General features: G+C 33.3%; 3 protein-coding genes across 4 annotated transcripts; 2 read left to right on the top strand and 1 right to left on the bottom strand.

Moving 5' to 3' along the window:
- Positions 1-2,991: 2,991 nt before the first annotated feature.
- Positions 2,992-6,632, bottom strand: LOC122599766 (ADP-ribosylation factor-like protein 8c). Of its 2 annotated transcripts, XM_043772330.1 has the most exons (6): positions 6,427-6,632; positions 5,144-5,225; positions 5,020-5,052; positions 4,800-4,921; positions 3,391-3,552; positions 2,992-3,291 (listed from the first exon to the last, which is right to left on the bottom strand). In XM_043772330.1, exons 1-6 carry the CDS (start codon positions 6,462-6,464, stop codon positions 3,174-3,176), a joined length of 555 nt encoding a protein of 184 aa, XP_043628265.1. In that variant the 5' UTR covers positions 6,465-6,632; the 3' UTR covers positions 2,992-3,173. The 2 variants fall into 2 exon arrangements, with proteins under 2 accessions (XP_043628265.1, XP_043628266.1); XM_043772331.1 differs by lacking the exon at positions 6,427-6,632 and having other exon boundaries at positions 5,020-5,048; positions 5,144-5,216.
- Positions 6,633-13,312: 6,680 nt separating this feature from the next.
- Positions 13,313-17,461, top strand: LOC122602251 (uncharacterized membrane protein At3g27390). The gene is made up of 10 exons (XM_043774959.1): positions 13,313-13,406; positions 13,509-13,617; positions 14,194-14,386; positions 14,723-14,859; positions 14,959-15,247; positions 15,396-15,502; positions 15,942-16,104; positions 16,175-16,370; positions 16,474-16,714; positions 16,896-17,461. Exons 1-10 carry the CDS (start codon positions 13,313-13,315, stop codon positions 17,134-17,136), a joined length of 1,770 nt encoding a protein of 589 aa, XP_043630894.1. The 3' UTR covers positions 17,137-17,461.
- A 2,305-nt stretch (positions 17,462-19,766) lies between these two features.
- On the top strand, positions 19,767-24,039 carry LOC122600339. The gene is made up of 4 exons (XM_043773048.1): positions 19,767-19,942; positions 20,068-20,170; positions 21,306-21,668; positions 23,605-24,039. The coding sequence occupies exons 1-4, from the start codon at positions 19,839-19,841 to the stop codon at positions 23,734-23,736; spliced, it is 702 nt and encodes a 233-aa protein (XP_043628983.1). The 5' UTR covers positions 19,767-19,838; the 3' UTR covers positions 23,737-24,039.
- Positions 24,040-24,314: the final 275 nt, after the last annotated feature.

Below are 24,314 nucleotides of genomic sequence, written 5' to 3'. Positions count from 1 at the left end.
CAAAATAGTGTAAATTAAAGTCAAAATTGAAAACAAAAGTCAATATTAAGAAATCGAGAGTTGTGATTGGTCGATAAGTTATTAGAGCAACCATACTTTAGTATAAAAAAAATTCTATTCTATGTGGATATATTTTGTAATAATTTTTATAATATGATGTATTTTTGAAGGATAATGTAGAGTTTATAATATGATGTAATTTGTAATTTGCCTTAAACGGGGTTCATGTTACATAGTTTCCTATTTATCTAGACATCTAGTAGGAGACAAAACTTCTAATAACCGTCCAGAGACACGACGACATATTAGGGAAAAACATTGTACCTTTGGACTTAAACTTAGAGTAAGGGGTCAAAGCTTAAAGAACGAAGCGAGATGCGTTAGTTTATTACGTTTTTCAGTAGCCTCCGGTGGCTAATTTAGGTTGCGGTGAGAACTCCATAACTAGGGTTTAGGACTTATATTTATAGAAGTAATATTTAGGGTTTTTTCGTTCTTTCTCAAAATTTGCATTTTGTTAATAAAACTGGAAAAATTGAGGGAATGCTCTGAAATGTCAAAGGCATCACTCTCGGGACTCTTTAATCCTTCACGAACCGAGTTTTCATTTGTTTATGCAAGTAATTCTCTCTCATTCTTCTTTATTTTATTTTTTATTTTTCAATTGCTCGTTGTATTAAAGTTTCGGGTGCATCGACCCTGCTAGTAAAATTATGAATTAAGGCAAGTTGGCAACGTAACATGGATATATATAGAAAATCAGAGAGGATGGTAATAAAGAGTTACTAGCATTTGTGTACATAACACTTGGTTGTTGGTTGTTAATACCATTATTTGACTTGTATTGTATTACACATCTCAAAAAGAAATAAAATTACACACATATAAAAAAGCTTTGTTGTACCAGAAATAAGTCTTTAATATTAATAAATTCGGGTGGGGATTCTTCAAGTCATGGGTAACTTGAGGAGTAAAGTTGGAGCGTTATTGACCATTTGATTAAAATCAATTACAAAGATTCAATTATCATTTTAAAATTTTTTCTCTTGATATTAATTCAAGAGGTGAGATCATACTAACTACTCTTAACTTGAGAAGACCTCTACCCAATAAATTCAGTCATATTTACTGTGATTTTAATTAAAAGTGACAAATGTTACCCATTTACTTAATATTGGTTGATGCACTCCAATGGATCAATAATACTAGAAACATAGAAGGTGCTAGGTTAAATTAAAGGAATGAAACTGGGAAAGGCAAATCAACATCCTCTTGAAAACCCTATGGTTAATGTCCTAAATCACTTTTTGCATATAATTCGATAAACATTGTAATAATATAGTTTTCATAATAACGATATTGTAAAATTTTTGGAATGAACCAGTATAATTATCCTCGCGTTGCGACGGGCGTCAAAATCATTTTTGTTTATATATTATACCGTTTCATATCCTTTGTGCTTGATGTGTGAAAATTTACGTAAAAATTAATTAAATAAATGTTTACGTGTAAAAGCTGTTTTATAGAAACTTGAGAATCGAAAACTTTGGTGTAAAAAAAATGAAAGTTAAATTTTGATGGGGTGTGAAAGTTAAAAGATAAAAACTTTAAAAGGGTGAAAAAGACAATTAAAAAGATGAGGACAAAAGTTAAAGATAAAAACTTGAAGGTGTAAAAAGACAATCAAAAGTTATTAGGGGTTAAAAGCTAAAACATAAAAATTAGACGGTAAGAATAAAAAATTAGTAAAAGTAAATAAGTGTTGTACATTAAGCAAATTAACTTGTACAATGTATATTAGCCTAAAAATCTTCCTAATTTATTGGATGATAAAATTAAAAAAGATTAAGTGGAATACATTTGTCACATTCATAAAAGATTATGAGGATCTTTAGGCTAAAAATTTAGAACGATCAGTCATTTTCCTACATATAATGTGTTTCCGCCTTTCCGGTCAACCTACTCCACCCATTTTGACCTGTACCAAAATTATCTGCTTTGATCTATTGTCTTGCTTATCTGACCCACCCATTCCACCACCTCTAATTTCAATATAGTTTCAAGATAACATGCCTACATAGTTCACATTGATACTGTCATGCACTATAACTTTTGCTCTATTAGAACAACTTCCTCAAATACTTCCTTAATAATCGAATCTTCAACCATCTATTCTAATGTTGCCCGGGTCACACCTGGACTTTCAGCCTCAAAAACACGACAGGGCAATTATTTGGCCGACTATAATTTCAGCAAGTAAAAAAACATTATGTTTCCTTACAGGACAGGCTGGACAGCCACCACATGCATGGCCAATTCCAAACCATGTTGAACGACATCAAGTGAAACATTATCATCAACTTTAAAAGACAAAATTCCAACAATATACCCCTAAGGCCCTAACCATGAATAACAAGCCCAATCAAAATTTAAATATATTTGGACTGCTTCCTTTTTTGAACATATCAATCTACTTAATGGTTTTGAATCACCAACTACAAACTATATTCTTCCAACATAAATTTATGATTAATAACACACATTTTACCAAATTTTTCAAAATATAATTTCAAATTGTTCATGAATTAATACACAACCAAATAATGGCAATAACATTAGCAAATGAAATGCATACATTACCAGGTTGTGAGGTTGTAATAGGAACTCATATATCAACATATACAAAAATCAAGTATCAAGTAATAATAAACTAATGGGAACTAATATACAGGTGACATTTTATCAAAGATCCAGCAGAAATTTTTTACCTATGGACACAATTTGTCCCTTCATCAGAAAGCTTCTGGACCAAAAAAAGGTAAGTAATTCCAGAGTCATTATTTGAACTGTTCTTTGGTTTGAAATTCATAAATAGGTAATTTTGATTGTTTCAATAACTTGACAAGAGGAAGACGCATACCAACAACTAGTTGTATTAACGTACAGTACCCAATCCCCACCATGTGCCAAATGAGCAAAAGAAAAAGCTTATAATCTGAACTTCCATGATCATTGGTAGGGATGAAGAATTCTAAATATACATATCATTGACCATATACACTAATCAAACAAATTTTCACAATCAAAAGATAAATGGATGGCCTGCTAAAATATATGGCAACATCCAGACAAACATACTTGTAGATCCCATGTCATAAGCATACATAAATTGGTCATGTTGCGGTTTTGGAGTGTTTGATAAGCCAATCAATCACCATATCTATGTTTATAGATTCCTTGCAAGAGATCATGTAGCAACAGACTTCTCTATCTGTAATAGTATCAAGGCCACTATACGAAAGAAAGAAAAAAGAAACAATTAAAATATCAGTTGGATGAATACCAAAGTTTGGCTTTTGATTGTTGACTGTAAAGTATGGAATGACTTACAGTTGATCCACCAATGCTTGTTTGGTTAGAGCTTGAGACTTATCTATCTTATTTCCTAAAACAAGCAATGGAATCCCATTTAGAGATGGCTTCATCAATAGGTCATGTAGCTCGGTTTTGGTTATCGGAATGCTATCCCAGTCTGCAGCATCAACTACATACCTGTATTCATTTTATAAAGTTTCATTTGAAGTTAAGATGGTGTTTAGATGTCTGTTCTGAACATAAATATCTAATTATTTGACTTCAGTCTTCAAATGAGAATAATCGGTTGTATTGCCCTTGAGCCTTGGTCACAGTGGTATGTATGGTGATCCGTACCAAAAGGTTGTAAATTCTAGTCCCATGGTGCATAAGTTGTTAATATGTGTAGATTTGGTTTAAATTTGTAGTTAATTTGTGTTTCGAAAGGAAAAAAGAATCGGTCGTAGTGTTTGGGGCGACCTACTTCTGTCATAATGTATCTGATTGTCTAGGCATTTTGTCATACAAGATTTCTTTCAATGTTAAAGACGGTGTTTAGATGGGTGTTTCGAAGGTAACTATCTAACTATTTTGACTTCGGCTCATGACAATAGGTAATAGTATTTGGGTAGACCTATCCATATATTTTCTTCTATCTTTTTCTCCTCAGATATAAGAACTTGCTAAATTGTCAACACTGCCAGAAGTGATCATTACAACTTCCAGCAACAAAAGAACAATCAGATCCAACTACACCCTCCAGATTTGATCTTTTACAGCCGATAATCTAATAGTAATTACTCACCATCACCAAATCACCTTCATAACACACATGCCAAACCCCCCTAAGTCGATAGTTACCCTTTGCCCATCATATTTTCAACAAATCATATTAAACAAAAAGTAAAAAATTAAGTTTGAACTGCCAACACGGGCAACTCAATACTGTTTTCTTTTAGAAGGGACAAAGTACTGGAGGGAAAATAGATGACAGCGCGTTTTATCATTTTGGAGCCGCAAACATATTAAACACCCAAACCCAAATTATGGGAGGGAGAAATTACAACAAATTTGAGCTGGGACTTCAAGGAGGGGAATCCACTCGCCCAGATCTCCAGAAAGCCGTCAACCACAGTTAACCAGAATCATAGAATTTAGCTAGAAGAGAAACGGGTCAAACACTTTAAAGCTCATCCAACGTCTATTGTAAATGTAATGATAGTTAATGCATCAATCATATAAAACATGTGTCTACAGGTCAACGCAACCCGACAAAACACATGTCAGGCTGTACAAAAAATGGCTTTGTTACAACTTAAACTTGTATCGACTTAGTACCCTTGCCCACCCATCCTGCAACCTCTATCAGGAAATAACTATGAAGTGAGAAGTCAGCAACTGTCGAAATCATTAAAATAAAAAGAGGAAGCGGGTAAGATGCTTACAGAATGGCAGTGACTCCTCGACAATATCTCTCCCACATGGTACGAAACCTACGTTGCCCTCCAAGATCCCAAAGCTTTATTGTCACATTTCCTTTGGTGACTTTCCGCATATTAAAGCCAACCTAATCTCCAGATTAAGCAACAAATGCAATTAACTTGATATGTGACACCATAAAGCATACATATGTATGCCTGATTTTGCTAGTTAAGAGATACCTACAGTCGGGATCATGTCCTCACTGTAGCCGCCTGTCTGGTGATTAACAAGTTACAAGTTAAATTACTGTATGTGAAAATAGACAGAGTTAAACAGAAAATAAGCAGAAAAGATGAAAAACGCTTACGGCAATGGAATTAACAAGAGATGTCTTTCCGGCATCTTGTAGGCCGACCAGGGAAAGTTCCATTTCCTGCTTATAGAACAAACTGATATCTAAACATGGTGAGAACCCAAACCAGAGCTCACTCAATGTATTCTATTTTTTTTTTTTTCTTTTAAAATAATGCATATTCTATGTTCTACTTTAAAACCTCTGACAGTCAAGACTAAAAAACATGCTAACAAAATGGGAGAGGTATTTTGACTGTAAGGTAACATAGTTTAGTATAGTTGGTGCAACCAATATATATATACACACACACCCACACACGTGTAGTCTCCAGTAGGACTTTAGCTAATGTGTCAACGTATCTATATATAGTTGTAACAGCCGTACCCAATTCCGTCATCCACGAGGTAAGGAGTAGGATATCTATATAATAGTTAGATACAATAAAATTATGACCACGGGATTTCCTTACATTATAACATAACAAATGCAAAACCATCACTTACCAAAACGCTACATTTGTATAGACATTTTGGTACATTATCGAAAAATTCCATTCTATGTTTTGGTACTAACTTTCAAATACATATAACTTATTTATTGATCATAACTAGCCTTAGTAAGTTTACAGCAATTTTGAGATCATCAGTTTTCTAAAAGCAAGATGTCATGTGATTCTCCCAACTATATGCTTCAACTAAAAACACAAATCCGCAGCTCGAAAAACATGTGTTAGTGTCTCAATAGATTCAAAACATTATTTAGTAATATTATCTATCCATTATTCCGATAATCCAATATTAAATATCTATATCTTTTAAATATTTCCCCAACACATAAAAACCATAATTTGAATATACCCCTGAATTTAAGAAACCTAAACCCGGCGGTCGGCGTCCATCATCCTAACAGAAGTTTATGAGTTTTAGTTTTCAATTTGGTCTACAAAAATGTTTTTTAAAATACATCAACTGTCGCGCATTACGAGGATAATATATTAGTTGATTTCTACAAATATACCATAAACATATAACTGGGGTGTCATATAATATCCAAAATCTTGAGTTGTAAAGTCAAACTAAGTACATCTATATATAGATATTTCCAATAATTAATTAAATTAATATACACACATTCATTCTATCTTTTGATTAATAATAATTAACTACATTAAATTAAAGAAACTAAATAATATCAATTTCTATAAGCGTGGGACTTATATAATTATTGTTCAAAGAACCGAAAACAAATATGAAGTGAGAAACAACATAGAAAGGAGAAACAGAAAGAAATTGTACCTGCGAAGCCAATTGAGAAAAGATTCCCACATGCCCATTTCAATGGAAGACGTGTGTGTGTGTGTGTGTGTGTGTGATTGTTTTACTTAGAAAAGGTGGAAAACCTTAAATTAGGTGTTTTGGTAAAGTTTTCTTGATTTCTCAGGAAGAAAGGAAAAAGACAAAATCTGGGAGGATTGTGGAGCAGCAGAAGACTGGTACGTTTCTTTGTGTTTTAGCAAACAATTTTATTTTTTAAATATAGAAAAACTAATTATCAAATTAATGAGAAATGATATGTCGATACTTTTTCCACATGTTTTGAGTTCGACTTTCATGAGTGATAAGTTTGTGGGTTTTTTTCTGAATTACTTGTTACAGCAAAATTTTACTATTATACAGTAAGGTGTTCCCTGATATCGAATAACGACTAAACTGTTCAAAAATAATAATAATAACTAGGAAATTTCCGCCTCACGTTACAGGACATCAATTATCGTGTTAAAATGATTGTGTTATTTAGTATACTTGCACTGAATTAACAAATATTCTGTCATGGATAATAAAGTTCATTATATCAAATATATATTTATTTAAAAGCAAAACCACAATAGTTTCCGTGTGTGCGTTGTGCGGTTTCAATTCGATCGATTACTTTTTGTTATTGATGATTTATATTTGCTAAAAACTTTGACATATGAAATATATATTTATCCAAAGATAATACCACAAAAAAATATCATAAAAGTAATTAGAGAAAATTACATTTTTGGTACCTCAAATTGGCAGCTTTTGTACTTTTAGTCTTTAACTAAAAAAATTGCAGCTTTCATACCTGAAGTTTTGTGTTTTTTTCGGTTTTGATACCACGCTCATACGACGTTAATTTGTGTCGTTAACGCCCTCATGTGACAAACACGTGATGGGTATTTTAGTCTTTTGACCCCTCTTTTTTTGAGAAAATTACACTTTTGATACCTGAAGTTGTCAATTTTTTCACTTTTGGTACCTCAAGTAAACAATATATTTTTATTACACTCTCCAATTTTTATCTCACGCATTAGCATCTATCAAACAACACACACTCAAAAATCAACACACATTGCAATCATCCATATTGATAGATCCATGTATACCTATATCTCTATACCATACAAAATCCAATACATCAACGTGCGTAAATAAATTCAAATCTCTTATATGAATCATACACCACCAGAAAGGGTTGCCGACTATCCCCCTCCCCATGAGGCACCACGACCTCCACCATAGCTAGAGATTCCAATCTAATCTCGTTTGTAGCAAATATATTCATCTGTAACAGATTCCGTTCAGATCTCGTTTGTAGCAGATTCCGATCAAGTTTCGTTTGTAGCATATTTCGATCGAAGAATAAAGTAATTTAAGGTGAGAGGGTTTTCAATAATATGAAGAAAAGAGATCGATGGTGGGTGCGTATTCCAGCGACATGAGTTTTTTTCCAACCATCGATCCACCAATGCATTCAGTTCCTCCACCATCACCTGTAATTACACCAACAACATATAATATTTCAAGAATGGATACACACCATTGGATTTTTTTTAAGAGTCGTAAAAAAAAAAATCATGTTTGTTGATTTTTGAGTGTGTGTTACTTGATGGATGCTAATATGTGAGATAAAAATTGGAGAGTACATTAAAAATATGTTTGTCAAAAGTGAAAAAATTGACAACTTGAGGTACCAAAAGTGAAGAAACTGATAACTTGAGGTATCAAAAGTGTAATTTTTCTCAAAAAGAGGGAAGCCAAAAGACTAAAATACCCCTCACGTGTTTGTCACGTGAGGGTGTTAACGGCAAAAATTAAAGCCGTATGAACGTGGTACCAAAACTGGAAAAAAAAACACAAAACTTTAGGTATGAAAGCTGCAATTTTTTGAGTTAAAGACTAAAAGTGCAAAAGCTGTCAACTTGAGGTACCAAAAGTGTAATTTTCTCAAGTAATTAATATATTGTTCGGAAACCTAGAAGCGATTATGTTTTGTTATTAATGATGTGTCGCTATATATGTTTGATAAAATCTTTGACATATGAAATAGATGTTTATTCAAAGACAATACCAAAAAAAAAACTTTGATATACTATTTGAAAACCCAAAAGAATAAAAAAAAAAAATATATATATATATATATATATATGTAAATAACCAAAAATTAACCCATAATTTTAAATCTAAAAGGGATCTAATGTGGTAAAATCTGAATATTATTACAAAAAATAATAAACGTTTTCAATATAATTATTTGAAACCCGAAAGGAAAAACATATGGAAAAAACTAAGAAGTAACTCGTATTAAAATACCCGAACGAGATGCGATTTGGCAAAATCCGAATAATGGTGCGGGTTATAGCATGGACGAATAGTAACTCACCACTATAATTATTTGAAAACCTGAAAGGAAAAATATATGGAAAAAAACCAAGAAGTAACTCGTATTAAAAAAAACCCGAACGAAATGTGATTTGGCAAAATCCAAATAATGTTGCGGGCTATAATTAGACCATGATAAGTGTAATCACTCATTTTATTTTTGAATCTCATCCTTTGATTCTATCAGTAAGACTATTTATCATTTTCATTTTAAAATATGTTAAAAGTCAACTGATCTAATCTCAATTTATCAATAAATAATTATATATATTAAATTACTAAATATCCACAATTAAAATTTTGGATAACAAATATATCCATTATTTTTTATTAAATAGACATATTTACCATTTACATTATGTTTAACTTTTTTCTTATAACCATTTTATCCTTCTTCACTTAAACACTCACTAGCCAATAAAATCAAAAACAAAAAAAAATCTATTTATTTAAAAAAGGTAATTGGATGAAAACCCCCTGATCTCATGTACCATTAAAAAAAACTCTATTATTTAAGCGGAACATGTTTTATGATGAATACACTTACATCAATTTTCACACATGCTAAATAAATTCTCTGGATTTAAGGTTTGTGAGAAAAACATCATATAAACTTTAACATCGACGGTGGTGTTTTGTTTAATGACTTAATAAAAGTCGTGACTTAATCAAAACTACTCAATCTATTAAGTTATCAACAACGTTTGTTATTTACTTAATAAACAAAAAATTAATTGTGTTGACTTAATGCATACAGACATTATTTTTTCAGACATTTTATACATTCAATTACTTAATGACTAAAAAACAAACATGCCTTAAAAGAAATAGTTACAAGAATCCATCTATTTAAATAAAATCAAATACCACAATTGATCTATAATCAAATTTTGATTCAATTAATTTCTTTCAATTTCATCATTATCATCATAATCGAGTTTTATAGATGCATTTTTTTTTTAATAAAACCCATTAATCTATATGACCTTCAACAACAATCATATCATTCTGCACTTGCGGTTATTCAATAGTCACACCCCCAACGGCTACCTCACTCCTGCTCCGTCTTCTAACATCTTCCACCGTCTAAATCTCTCAACGTGTTGGTGATGTGATGGTGGTGGTTGGGTATATTTATAATATAAAATTTTTGTTGGGATGATATATTTGGGGATATATGTAATTGTTATATTTTCTTGTTTGGTTTGTTGCCTGGGGATCTAAGTGATAGTTATAATGAAGTTGAAATGTCTATTTAACAATAAGTCGATTCTTCAGACTATGATATCAATCACAAACAAATATAGTGCATTGTCAGGTTATTCATCACTCTGATGAAATGATGTTCAACTCACAATGAAATGATCACTCCAATGATCTAAGTGATAGATATGCATTTTCCATGTCCTCTAATATCTCGGGGTTTTTTTTTTCTTTTTGTATAATTTTTAGATGCACAATGTCTTATATTTTTTCTTTGTTTTTAGGATTATGTCCTTATGAAGATGTTTTTTTAGGAATGTTGTGTTTTCTTTGGATGCTTCTCTTACTTTGGCTTTAAAATATGTACTTATGAGTTATGAACATGTCTCTTTAGGAATTTAATTATATTCATTATTGAAATCGTTCGTTTATCAAACTGGTTTAAGGATGTACTGAAAGGACCCGACTCAATAAACCGAAAATACTAGATTTTTTTTTTTTACACCCCACAGCGTCGCAGTGGGTCGAGGACTCCCCACTGCGTCGCAGTGGGAATCCTCGGAACAGAATGGGCAAGAGCCCCACTGCGCCGCAGTGGGTTTAACATATCCCCCACTGCACCGCAGTGGGAAGAGACGAAATTATTTCCGTGGGATTCCACTGCGCCGCAGTGGGCAAAACCACCCCCACTGCGCCGCAGTGGGATACCTGACCAGCAACCCTATAACCATTTTGACATTTGAACCAGCTTAAAGCCTTTATATGACACAATGAACTTCACAAACTACATTTTGAAAGTTTCTAGCAACATTATAAACACATTTTGACTTTCACACAATAATATCTAGTTTCAAAACCCATGAACACCACCAAAAGGGTCATTTACCCAAATTGACACAATTTTCGTCCAAATTGCAACTTCACAACTTTCTAACAACTTTACACCTGCTCATTTACATAATTTAACAAGAAATATGACCATTATACCAAAATGTACCAAGAGCCAAAGGAGAGGGACAACTAGGTATCTACACCAAAAGATCGTCATCCATCCAAGGATGACCTAAATACCTTCTAGAACTTCCAAAATTACTTCAAGCTCTAATTCAACTTTCTTCAAATCAACAACGCTAGTTCCTTCTTCCGGAACTACCTATAAGAGTGTAAACAACTAAAATATAAGCAAAGGCTTAGTGAATATGCTTGCATACATTTACGAATACGAAGGAAGGCAAGTGCAAAGACTTTCACATGTAACTTATGACACCGTCGTGTCACATTTACATGCTCACTTTGCACACTATCAAATACATATATGGATCCATATAAGCTAAACAACATAATCATGATCATCTATCGGGGTTCTTAGGCCACCGGAGGTTCTTAGGCCTCAATCGATCAACTATCGGGGTTCTTAGGCCCCGGAGGTTCTTAGGCCTCATCAACTATGCCCCACATGGGCTTAACGCCAAATCAATTACCATACTTGGAACATTCATATCTTATGGTAATTGACCCGACGTATACATAAAGGTATGCAAGGATACTCACCTCCTCCGCAACAAAGACAATAACGCTAAATAGACAAGCACAAGCAAGCTTCAACCTATAATCATATCGTAAAATGCATAAGCTTACATTCACACTTGACTAGCTCAACTTAGTCATACTCAATCACTAGCCTTTCTAAACCCCAAACCCAACCCATTTGTCATTGAGTTATTCCCATTCTCATAATAACACTAGGTAACTCATTCTACCATTTTCATCATCATTTCAATAGCTAGCAAAACTTCTTCTTTTCTCATAAATTCAATTTATCATAAGAACTTATCAATTTCATAATCAAACACATTATATAACTCAATGACAACTAGGTTAACTAAGGAATTGGGAAAAATTAACCACAATCCAATTTCTAGCAAAACCCCAAATTTGGTTCCTTCATGAACCCTAATTTCAAAAGAAAAGATAAAGCTAAATTGGGGGAAATTCCTTACCTCAACAAAGAAGACAATTACTTAGGGTTTTCAATTCACAATTTCTTTCCTTTTTTTCCTCTTAAATTTCGGCCACCTCCACCGCGAATTCACAAACCCTAACTTTTTCATCTTGCTTGATAAGAGTTGTTAATGATGATTATTACTTTGATTTCTACCTTGGGCTTGGAATATTAATCTTTGATTTAGTGGAAGTAAGAAGAATGCATGAAATGGAGAAGAAGAAGAAGAAGAAAAAGTGAAATGGGAGGTGACTCAAAAGAAAAAGAGGGTTGGCACTCTTTGGAGATGCCACGTCCCATATGATTTCTTGGTATTAAAATACCTGCTATCCGTTAAAGTTTCAACTAAATTAACCCCATATCCAAAAATAAAATACTAGGAAATTAATTTAATGTTAAAACTATAAAAAGGGTTAATTTCTTTTACCTTAAAAATCTTTGGGGTGTTACATGTACTGATACTTATATATTAATTATTAATTAAAAATATCTTTATCTTTATCTTTACTCCCTTATAAAAGAAATAGTCTCTTTTTATTTTAGGTAATTCTACCTTTGAATTACCAGAATTACCGTTGATTTTTTATGTTTTGCCCTCAATAAATTATAATTTACATTTTAAACTTTTATTTTAATAATTAATACTTTAAGCCCTTATATTCTAAAAATTTCTACTATCACAATTATATCAACCTACACCATTTGACAGTGCCGCCACCACTAATAATACCATCACCGACACCATTAGACCGTCTTCCCCACCATTACCACCGTATTGTGCGGGTACCATGCTCGTATAGACCAACATAAAATCGGTCGTCCAAAGTTCATGTCATTTTTGGTTGGACCAACCCGTGAAATCGGGTCTTTCCTAGTATTGAATGACAATGGTTTTAAAAGAAATGGAATTGTGACACCTGGAATGTAAACCGCCATTGATCATTATGGCGGGAAGCTGTTTATAGATGGCCACGTACAGAACGAGACTCCACGTAACCCCTGCTTTCTTCTCCATCCACTTTCCTTTTGCTTTTTTCAATAAACAATTCTAAAACTGAATTTCAAAAAGTTGTGGTTTCAAAGAAAACAAAAACCAAAAGACACAAAACTTTGTCACCACACCTGTTATATAAATTTGCGCACACAAAATAAGTGATTATACTATTTCTTACTTTGTAATTTTCTTTTTACTTGATATGTACCATAATAATAACATCCAATAATAAAATTGTGATTGATACTGTATATATAAAAAATACATTCATTTTGTAGATAGATTATAGTTATATAATGAAAGTACCAATAGGGTTTGTAGCCAAGCTATGGAGTTTCATCTCCTTTCTCCCCTTTTTCTTGCTACTACTATCTCTTGGCATACTTAAAGGTACCTACCTTTTGTCTTTTATGTTTATTCATAATATTAAGTTTTTTTTATTTAAAAAAATTTTTAAATTTAAGATTTTTTTTATTTGTTTTTCTGTTTCAGGGGTGATTATTGGGCCGGTTGTTGTGGTGATAATGGTGGTTGGGAATTCATCGGTCGCCATTGGACTATGGCTAGCCCATGTCTTTTGGACTTACTATTGTGTTGTCAAGTGGGTATTTGCTTAATTACTCAATAGATATGGTTAATTACTTAATTAGTTGTGTACTTATATGTTTCTAGTTTTACATTTGTACGTAATTATAGTATGCAACTTCCATTTACTATCGGTATATGACGTATGATAGATGTACAAACAATAGAACAACAAAATCTTACAAGTTGTGTGGTATGTAGACTAAAGGCATGTGTGTTTTTTGATCATTAAGTGACTAAATTAAATAAGTGAATGAATTGATAAATAATGGTTGTATAGATTCAGTCAATACAGTTGTTTTTTGTTTATTAAGTCACAAAACAAACACTTTTTATTGACCTAAGGGATTAAGTTTTTTATTAAGTTCATTAAGTCCTAAACAAACAAGGCTAATTAATGATAAAAGAGACCAATGTCCTAACCTTGTGGGTAATGGGCACTTTCTTATAATGGAAGTTCGCTAGCGCTTTTCAAATAAGAATAACAAGCACAAAGCAAAGATAAATTAGCATAAATAAGTGGTGGATTACTTCTCTCTGTCGAAAGTTAACCTTTATTTTAAGTCGGCCGTTTGAGAATTAAATTTTGTAGGACGAAAAGGCTTGGATGGGTGTTAAAGATGCTCATAGTTTTACTCTTGCCTCTGCCTATGGTGCTATGGCCCGTTATCGTCATCACTGGTAGCCTCCTCGGTGGTATAGGATTTGGGTTTTTTGCTCCTTTGATCGCAACCTTTGAAGTTGTAGGCACCACTCACAAAGACAAGTGCTTCCATTGCTTCGTTGTAAGTACCATTAGCAGCAAAAAGTGACCAAACAAAGGATAATGACATGTAATCAGCGACTATTCTTTAGAATTATAGTAATGAATTAATCATAAAAAGGAAAGCAAATTGAGATTACATGTGTCTAAACAAAAAATGAATCTCATATTAAAAATGTAGTTGATTACTAGATAGCTCATATATTATTGAAGTTGAAGGCTTGAAAGAAAAGTATGCTGCAAAAGACGATATATTTTTTTTGCTGCAAAAAAAAGGGTGTACACTTCTTTACAATCCAGTATTCTGTTAACGAATTATAAGCAATTTTTTGTTTTTCTTGCTTAATTTCAAATTTAGGATGGTTGCTATTCTACGCTTGAAGGAAGTTGTATTGTGGTTCGAGATTTTACAGATATTTGCTTCCATTCTTACTTCTCGTTCATGGATGATCTCAGTGAAGAAATGCCCTCTGACGAGAAGCCAGTTGACATCAGGTTCAAAAAAATTCGATCTTTTTTTTAACATTTTCACCACCCTATTATACAATCGATCACAACACATCATATAGTCTTTGTGATGGTTTTGGAAATCAGATTATCAAAGTTACCGAAGTGTTTGTTGGTCATTCCAATTGCCGTTGCTGTCGATGTGCCTTTGATAACCGCTGTGGCTGTATGCAAGAGTCCATACATGTTGATTATAGGGTGGAAGAGGCTATTAGAAGACTTGATTGGAAGAGAAGGCCCATTTCTTGAAACTGTTTGTGTGCCTTTTGCCGGGCTCGCTATCGTTTTATGGCCTTTGGCGGTTGTTGGAGCAGTGATTGCCTCATTTATCTCCAGTTTTGCTCTTTCTCTATACAGTGCCATGATCGTCCATCAGGTTGTCTTTTCAGCCAATAGACTCTGGATAATTTTGCTTATTCTGACTAGAATATTTATCCGTAATTGCAATTTTGATTGGAATATGGTTGGTAAATCTGTTTGTAGTAGTTATAGCTGCTAAATCTATCTACACCTTCATTTTTCAGGAAGATTCAGTTAAGTTTGGACTTGCATATGTCGTGGCTATCATTTCATTGTTCGATGAATACACTAATGACTTACTTTATTTAAGGGAGGGATCCTGCTTTCCAAGGTACCATCATGATGTTCATGCTATATAATGTGGCAAAATGGATGGGTCAGAAATGGGTCACAAGGGTTCTAGTAAAAGTGTGTTATCATCTAGTACTGTTGAAGCGGGTTGGGTTGAGATGCCACATGTGGAAACTTCATTTTGTCGATCTTTTGCTTCATTTATAGATAGTTAAATGCATTAAGTAGGATTGTCGAAGCTAATATTTATTGACTATGATTTTATAAATAAGTATAGGAGATTGTATGCATTTTTAAGAGAATTTTCGAACGACATTTGATCCAGTTCATGACCATTTGACCCATTTATGATTAAACATAACCCAAATGAACACACTCATACGTAAATGAGTTGAGCGTTGCTACCTTTAAATTATATCGATGTTATGCGTCTGTCCAATGGCTGTTTGATTGGTTTCATGATGCTACTTCAATGCCAGACCGAGATACCGTGAGCATATGAAAACTTCTACTGGGCCAGAGAGAAGGAATTCAATTGGTAATGATGTCAAGAACGAAAAGGAAAGCTTCAGAGGTTCTATGTTGGTTTCACAGCGTTCTAAAACCTTAAAGCAGGCACTCCAACAGTACACACCTGTACAGGTAAGTCGGTAATTAGGACTTTTTAGTGATTTGATCAATGGAGTCTTGTTTGATTTACATAGTTTGGTAGGTGTGGGATTGGCTGTTCAAATCATGTGAGGTGAATGGGAGGATACTTCTTCGTGATGGCTTGATAGATGTTAAAGACATCGAAGAGTGTATTATGAAAGGAAATTGCAAGAAGTTGGGAATTAAGTTACCAGCATGGTCCATATTGCAGTGCCTTCTTGCTTCGGCAAAATCAGAATCTTCCGGTTTAATAATCTGTGAGTTATGGCCCCTAGACTTCCCATTTTAAAACATAAGGACCACTGGTTATTTGGGTCATTTTTGTTCTAATCGAGTGAATATACAACGTTGTTGTCCTAGCGGACGAGGTGGAACTAACAAGAACCAACTTTCCAAGGGATAAAATTTTTGAGTGGTTCATTGGGCCGCTCTTGATCATGAAGGAGCAAATTAAAGGGCTTAAATTGAGCATAGATGAAGAGATCTGCCTGCAGAAACTCGTTATGAGATACAAGAACGAGAAACCTGAAGACTGGGATGACTCTGGATTTCCATCTAGTGATCATCTCAGACGTGCACAAATACAAGCCATCATACGAAGGTACATTGTTTCCCATGTCCTTTTTTTACTGGAAGAAATAAGATAAACATAATTTGAACCCACAACCTTCAGTATCACCACTTGTGTTTTTTATAAGTGCATAGAAGAAAAAAGTATCTACAATGGTGATATATAGTCGAATTGTGTTTTTTATAAGTGCAATGCATAACTTGTTTAACAGGTTGCAGGGGATAGTAGGTTCCATGTCTAGGATGCCAACATTCAGGAGGAAGTTCAAGAATTTGGTGAAAGTTTTGTATCTTGAGGCACTTCAAGCCGGAATTATAGCTACCCAAGATGAGGGAGGTTCTAAAGATAAGCTTCGCAGTCAAGGTTCAGTCGGAAAAATTGACAAGAAATGTAAAGCGGTGAAAGCTTCAGATAAGTTGCACAATACTCAGGTTTCTGAGGATGTGGTATGATTTGTGTTCAGTTTTCAAGGTTTGTTGCTTCTAAGTAATTGATGATCGGCATTTGATGTTACGTGCATATGTACAAGAGTGGTGATAGAATGTTTTTAGCGAATATGGTAATTCAAGTAAACACTGGTGAAACTAAGTTAATTCAGTTTCCCGTTTAGCACTAGGAGATTCAAAGCATTTGAGGTGAGCTTAAACATAGTAGTGCCAGGATTAATATGTGTCTTCTGTGCACGCAAGAGCTCTTGTGGAAGGGTAATTGGCTAATACACTTGTCGTTTTTTTGTGCCATGTATTGTATCTGATTCGCCTGTCACATTTGTGTGAACATAATGGGTATTGATGTCGATGTTGCTATTGTCGATATTCGCTTTCTCTCTAGTGAAAGTCTTATTTTTCGTGAAGCATGTCCTTAACGTTTTGTTGTTTCGCATGCATATAAATGTTAAATGTATAAAACTTTGAATGTAAAACCTGAGCTTAATGAAGTTAAGGATCTGACACAGGTTTATTACTAGCATTTTAGTTGTGTTAGTATCTTTAATTTTAGTTTAGATATTTTATGAGTTATGGTCTTTCATTAAATAATTTAGATTTTACTTTCTAATGTGTTAGTATAAGTTAGTACTTAGTAGTATAATGGTTTGTTAACCGTCTTTCAAATTAGTCATGATAGTTAACGCTATAGCAGGTTTCTTATTAAAACGAGTCACGAAGAAAAGCAAGAGAATTTACAGCTATTATTGTTTGTTGTCAACTTTAACATATTCGATCCCGTTACATTTCATGTGTAGAGGCTGTTTTTTTTTAAAATAGAGATGGAAGTATCGTTAGTATTTATTAACAGGGATTAAAGTATGGATGGAGGTGACTTTAGTATTTAGTTGGTGAACTAAATGTCATGTATGTAGTCATTGTTCATTTCAAAATGTGAGATGTAGGAAAATTTGTTGCAAGAGTTTATTTAACAGGGATAAAAGTATGGTTTTTGATAACTAGAAAGGTCTTTTATAGAATTATAGGTAGACTTTCTATTTTTCAATTTAAGGATATGCTTATTTACGTCTCATTCCTCTTTTTGTTTTGTTGTTTGTCGATGTTAAAAGAGAATTAATTTCATTGATGGTTCTTACAATTTTATTGAAATTATAATCATAATCTTTTAATTCTTTAGACAATGTTTTTCTTTTATATTCATGTTGTAACTTTGTTGAAAACTTGAAATTACACTTATGATCACCCTGTTTAGTTGATTGGAATCGTAGTTAGAATGAAATGGAATATGAAAAAGCTGTTTGTTTTTAACAGTTGGTTTTTAACTTTGAGGTTATATTTGTAATTTCATTCTTGCTCCTATGTACACCTGTTTTTGACTATATACCACCAAATGTGCTTTAAGATGTTTTACGGTACAATAATATATATCATGTTTGATGGTGTACGGTCAAAATTGGGTGGTGTACAGATCATTTCCTTTTTTTAAAGAATGAAAACCGTTAGTTATTGATGGAATCATATTCTTAATGTAATGAATTATTTCATTCCAATAAAGTAAACATAAGTATTTTTTTATTGAGATTATTACTTGTGGATGTAACAGACTATGATAAAATGTTTATGTTATGTAAAGATTTCATAAAATATCTATGTAACGTAATGAATTTTCAAATCCTGTCTATTGGATGTACCCTGGTATATGTGTAACCATATAAGTTGTCACGTGTAAGTTTTTGATTGCTCAGATACATTCAATAATAAGAATTTGAAAGTTTATTATATGACATAGACATTTTATTTGATCATTACATAACATAGACATTTTAGTTAGTTACATCCATAAGTTACAATTTCTTTTTTATTTTATTGTAATAAATTATTCCATTCCACCTTCTATTGATGTAATAAACTATTTCATTCCACCTTCTATGAGTGTAACGAAGTTTAGTATAAAAGATGAAAAATATTAATGCTTTTAATTAATTAGTCTAAAACAACCAACTCCATTTAGGTAAAAAGTAACTGCTCAGTGCCGTCTTTCGCGGGTTTTGAGCCCAATACCTCGACGGTGTATGAGGGAGGTTAAAATGTAGGCAGACCTTACCTCTACCTAAGTAGAGAGGCTGCTTCCAGTTTCTACCTAAATGGTAGAAAATACCCTTCAACCTTTGCATGGGATGAGGATCGAACCCATGACCTCTGTCTCCAGACGCAAGGGTGTTTACCACTGATCCAACCATGCTGTCAAAGTTATCTTCTAAATCCACTATGTGGGTTCAGAGGTAAGTTTTTTCCAAGGTTTCAGGTTTGAGTATTGGGTTTCTCATCTCAAGGTATTTTCTATGAGGAAAGGGTTAGAGGTTCAACAAATCGTTGGTTAAAATTGTCTCCAATACGTCTTACTCGAAACTAACTTAAAAAAAAAGTCTAAAAATCTTCTAAACCGTAAAATGATGACAAATGTAAAATTAAAAAATAGGATTAGGAAAAAAAGGTAATGGAATTCATCTCATCATTTTATAATTTTAAGAGAATTTTTAGACTGTTTTTTTAACAATTTTCATAAAAGATTATCACTATAATTTCGAGGCGTGTAAATTAAGAAAAAGGCCTGTTGAAACACTTTGGGCTGGGCCTAAGCCTACCAATTCGTCCAGCTACTACTACTCGGAGAGTTGGAGTCGACCCAAAAACCCACCGGAAAAGCCATGAAGAAGACTAGTGCTCAAGTAATCTTCACTTTCGACGACGCCACGGCCACCGCCATCATTGACGGCCTTCAACCAACCTCCGCGTCTACTCTCACAATACTGTTAGCTCTCACTCTATCCCTCTCTCTTTCTACTTTTTTTTTTTAATCCAATTTTTGTTAGTTTTTTCCTTAATAATAATAATCTGCATATTTATTATTAAAAGAAGTAAATTAATTTGTAACAGAAAAGAGTCATTGGATGTTTCACTAGAAACATATGGAATTAAAGATATCAAAGCTTCTGCAATGATCACTCATTTTATTGATGATGCCACTTCAATTCCTCAAGTATGTATTTCTCATTTTATTTTATACGAGAGCAAGTACCCACGCGGTTGCGGCGGTGAGATGATGGGGTGATAGGTCATAGAGTATGATAGCCAAATGTCTTAGCCGTATGGGTTCCGCCCTTGAATTTAAAAAATTCGTCGAAAGTATATCGAATAACATATCTAATGAAAGAGCATGAAATTTTAAAAACACCCATATAATTTTTATAATTTATCGATGTACGGTTTGTGAGATAAAAGATTTTGAACGAATTGGAGGAATAAATGATTCATGGATGAGAGAGAAAAAAGATGATTGGTTGAGATTTGATGAGAGAGAAATGGTGTTTGGTAATATATAATTGATAGAAGGGACATTTTGGGAAAGTAAATGTTAAATTGAAAGTTGAAACCCTATTTGCTTTATAATATAGTATAGATATACACATACATGTACATGTATACATATATGTTTGTAAATATGTTGTTTTATATATAGAAAAGAGATAGAGAAAGAACTTAAATGCTTAATAGTTTCAGTTTTATCTGTGTTAAAACCGAAATGCCCGCATTATGCTTTGCAATATTTATAAAATCAAGATAATTTGATTAAAATATTAAAAAAAAACCTTAGAAATTAATAACAAATTGGCTGCTACAGCTCCGGATGCTAAGGTGACAGTTGGGGTGACTCTCATCTTTTCCGGTTGGGAAATTGGGTGACGTGTGGATTTCCATAGACGTTACTTAATCTTAAATTAAGGGTCGGGTTTTGCCTTATATATAATATAGTATATAGATCGTTTTCTTCCCGTCAACTAGGAAATCTTGATATTTATGTTCTTTTTTTATGAAATTTGCTCTTTTGGCAATTATACATGTTTTCATTTGTTTTGTTGCATACATAAATTGCCTGTTTTTAAACTTGTTATCACCACACAAATAGAGATGTAATTACCAAATCGGGGAAAAGTACAGTATATTGTTGCTTATTTTTATGGAATTATGTTTGATTTGGATAGAAATACTACGGAACATTTATGTAGTTGAAATCAACATATCTAAAATGTAAGATTTTGAATTGGAAGGCAATAACGGTGATGAATGTGAGAATGTTGAACTCATATTAGTTATTTTTTTTTTTAATTCATCAGGTGTCCATTTTGGTTTTACAAAAGTATGAGTCTCCCGTGCTGGCTTGTGCCGTCAATGAAGTATTGTCATCGTTAGCAGGGGAAGGCATGCCTACATTGATCATTCCGTTTGTTTTAGAAGCGTCAAAGCTTAAGCTGGAAAGGAATACCTCAGTGGTTGAGAATATTTATGGCATCCAAATAGGTCCACAAACTGATGTCACACAAGTCTTGGCCAGCAGGCATGAAAAAGCACCCCCAACGATGCAGATTCATCATGAACCACTGGCTTGTGTTCTTCAATTGGTCCGTGCACTGAAGATACCCGCATTTATTCTCATTGGTCAAATTGGCCAACATAAAATTGCGACAGATGATGTTGAGGTACCATCTCTTTCTACTTATCTGCTAAAGTAAAATAGAAAATAAAGGAGCTCTCTTTTGTTCGAATGTATATGCTTTTCTTGTATGTGGGTCGGTGTGATAGAGTAAAATGGGCTGGTTTGTGTCAAAATGGAAAACTTTTTGGAACGAGTCAAATCCGGTTGGGTTGGGTGTGAATACATGCAAATTTCTAATTTAATAAAAAGTGTTTTTTACATAATTTGATTATTAAGATTGTATAATAACAATGATAATATAATCTTCTGCATTACTCTTAAATCTATTTAGCTCGCTGTACACAATATAGAGTTATAGACACAATTTTAGTTAATTAGTCAAATGCGTTGAAAGCATCACATCCACGGTGTTATAAAGATATGTAAATTGGGCACTTCACTTGTGTAGGCCATTGAATTCTTCTATGATACTTTATGGTCTACCTCTTACAATTGAGTCAAGCCTTGCATTTTATCTGATGGCTATTTGTGCTATATTACTTTATTAAAAATCTTTATGTTCCTTTTTAAATGTCAACCCCTGCTAATAGTTTGAACAAGATAAAAGGTGCATTTTTGTGAAATACTTTTAAATTAATGTAAGAGGATGTATAATAAAAAAGTGTTTTTTGCTAAGCAAGAATGCAAGATAGTAATATAGTATGCCTCAATTCCTAGTTCTAGCAATCAACTGTGAACTTCCTTTGGAAAAACTTCAAGTTATTATTTCCCTGCATATCTAACAACTCTTTGCGTAGTTCTGATTAAGCGTGTTAGGCAGTTTTTTAGTAAAAAGTACTTATGTTTGTGAAAACATCTTGAATCTTTGCTGATTGGTTTTTAGAATTATGAATTGGGACTTAAAATATCACCTTTTTCTGTGCATAAGATCCTAAAAATTGGAGAAAGTTTACATCAATCATGATTTAAGCGCATAATGGTTGAGATTGCAAGTGTGTTGATGAAGTTGCAAGGTCATGGGGTTCAATGTACATTTAACAGTGAGTCACTTTTCTATCCGCTAACTTAGATTGAATGGGTCATACGTAGATGAATGAAAGAACTAAATGTGGGTACATTCACGGGGTTAAGTTCAATTTGTACTTCTGCCATCGTAGGCTTGAGGAGCTCTTGCTCTTTGGTTTACATTTACCCCACATAATTTAAGATTGTTTTAGAATTTGGTGCTTTCCAAGTAAAGCCCCACCTTTCCATTTACCAGAATACCTGGCAAAGCACACACAAGATGGTTGTTGCAGTCGCCACTTGTGGCATTTATTTACACGAGTAATGTATCCCCTGATAATTCAGGAGGTTTGTGTTTTTTGGTCTCCACCTGATACTGTTACCGATATCTGACCATTTATCTATGGGAGACTATTTCCACATATGTGTTGTGTACCAGGGCAAACCCACATTGTTTGCTGCCTTACCGTTGGCATGTACTCTTTGTTTGTCTATCATGTATGATTATTGATTGGTTACTGTATCAACTGCTTGTACCATTTCTTTTTGAGGAGCCCAAAACATAGAGCTTTACAAGGCTCTGATGGCAAAATGCACCTACACTCTCAAGTTGCATACATTTAAGAGGGCTCTTTTCACATTTGAAACCCCTATTTATAAGCCTCCACTACATGAAAACTTGCAAAACTGACATATACATTCCAGTTCCAACATCTCTTGTTAAATGTTATTTGTGTGCAATAGGTATAATCTTTTTCCACGGTGTAAATTAGTTTTGATTATATGTTAATTTGGTTTTGAATGTTACCACCTCTTTACTATTGAAGTTTATAACATGAACAAGATTGGAAATAATGTATGCACAAGTTTATTTGCTGGATGCCTTTTAGGTTCATACAGTGGTCAAACACATGAGAATTGCATGATATATTATGTAGATAGTGTACGTTCAAATATTTGGTTGTCTTTCCCAGGTAATATGTAAGATTGGAGAAACATTGGCTAGTGCCTCATCCCTGCAGTTTGTTAAAGAAAAAGTCACATGGAACTCGACCAAGACTTCAAAAGAACAGGAGAAAGAGCCATGGCGTGCACTATATGGTTGAAATCAGGTCACTGAGATGTTCATGCGCAATTACATTGCATATACTCTCCAGTGTTGTATGCTTGCTATCGTTATTATAGTAAAAAGTTCAGCAACACCCTGTTTTCTTCTATTTGGTGATCACCAGGAATTATGATTTCTACTTTCTTTTTTTCCTTTTGTGTGAGTAGAGCTGAAAGTTGCACATATTTCTGTGCGAGAGAACATTGTATCACACTTATCAATGTCAGTTTCCATGTGCCTAAATTCACACCATTTGTGCCGAAAGTGCTATCTATTGAGTTCATCGAATTGTCGGTTCTTACATCGTCTATTGCTTGATAGTTGATATATGACCTCTAGCTGACAGCTGTTTAAAGTGCTTTATTTTGGTCATACGAAGTACATACCTGCCTCAAATTTGAATCTTAACTTCAAAATATTACCTTCCACGAGCAGTTAGATTTGTTTAGCTTCTTGGAATGTCTTATTTGTAACTTATGTTTTAAACTTTTTTCTAAAGTTTTACCAAATTTTTTGAGTTTTCATTTTATAACTTCAACTTTGTGAGTATCTTATATTTTACTTATGCTTCTCTAA

This window comes from Erigeron canadensis, chromosome 5, assembly GCF_010389155.1.
Source record: "Erigeron canadensis isolate Cc75 chromosome 5, C_canadensis_v1, whole genome shotgun sequence".
Taxonomy (NCBI): domain Eukaryota; kingdom Viridiplantae; phylum Streptophyta; class Magnoliopsida; order Asterales; family Asteraceae; genus Erigeron; species Erigeron canadensis.
This window is presented reverse-complemented; position numbering and strand designations above follow the sequence as displayed.

What these genes read in the sequence shown, in the direction of transcription:
- LOC122599766 (XM_043772330.1), bottom strand. Translation starts at nt 6,464, where the DNA reads ATGGGCATGTGGGAATCTTTTCTCAATTGGCTTCGCAG. An exon ending in TTTCTCAATTGGCTTCGCAG is followed by an intron (nt 5,226 to 6,426) that starts GTACAATTTCTT and finishes TTTAGATATCAG; the next exon opens with TTTGTTCTATAAGCAGGAAA. An exon ending in CGAGGAGTCACTGCCATTCT is followed by an intron (nt 3,553 to 4,799) that starts GTAAGCATCTTA and finishes AAATGAATACAG; the next exon opens with GTATGTAGTTGATGCTGCAG.
- LOC122602251 (XM_043774959.1), top strand. Translation starts at nt 13,313, where the DNA reads ATGAAAGTACCAATAGGGTTTGTAGCCAAGCTATGGAGTTTCATCTCC. An exon ending in ACTTACTATTGTGTTGTCAA is followed by an intron (nt 13,618 to 14,193) that starts GTGGGTATTTGC and finishes TAAATTTTGTAG; the next exon opens with GACGAAAAGGCTTGGATGGG. An exon ending in ATCTTCCGGTTTAATAATCT is followed by an intron (nt 16,371 to 16,473) that starts GTGAGTTATGGC and finishes TTGTTGTCCTAG; the next exon opens with CGGACGAGGTGGAACTAACA.
- LOC122600339 (XM_043773048.1), top strand. Translation starts at nt 19,839, where the DNA reads ATGAAGAAGACTAGTGCTCAAGTAATCTTCACTTTCGACGACGCCACG. An exon ending in GCGTCTACTCTCACAATACT is followed by an intron (nt 19,943 to 20,067) that starts GTTAGCTCTCAC and finishes AATTTGTAACAG; the next exon opens with AAAAGAGTCATTGGATGTTT. An exon ending in TTGCGACAGATGATGTTGAG is followed by an intron (nt 21,669 to 23,604) that starts GTACCATCTCTT and finishes TGTCTTTCCCAG; the next exon opens with GTAATATGTAAGATTGGAGA.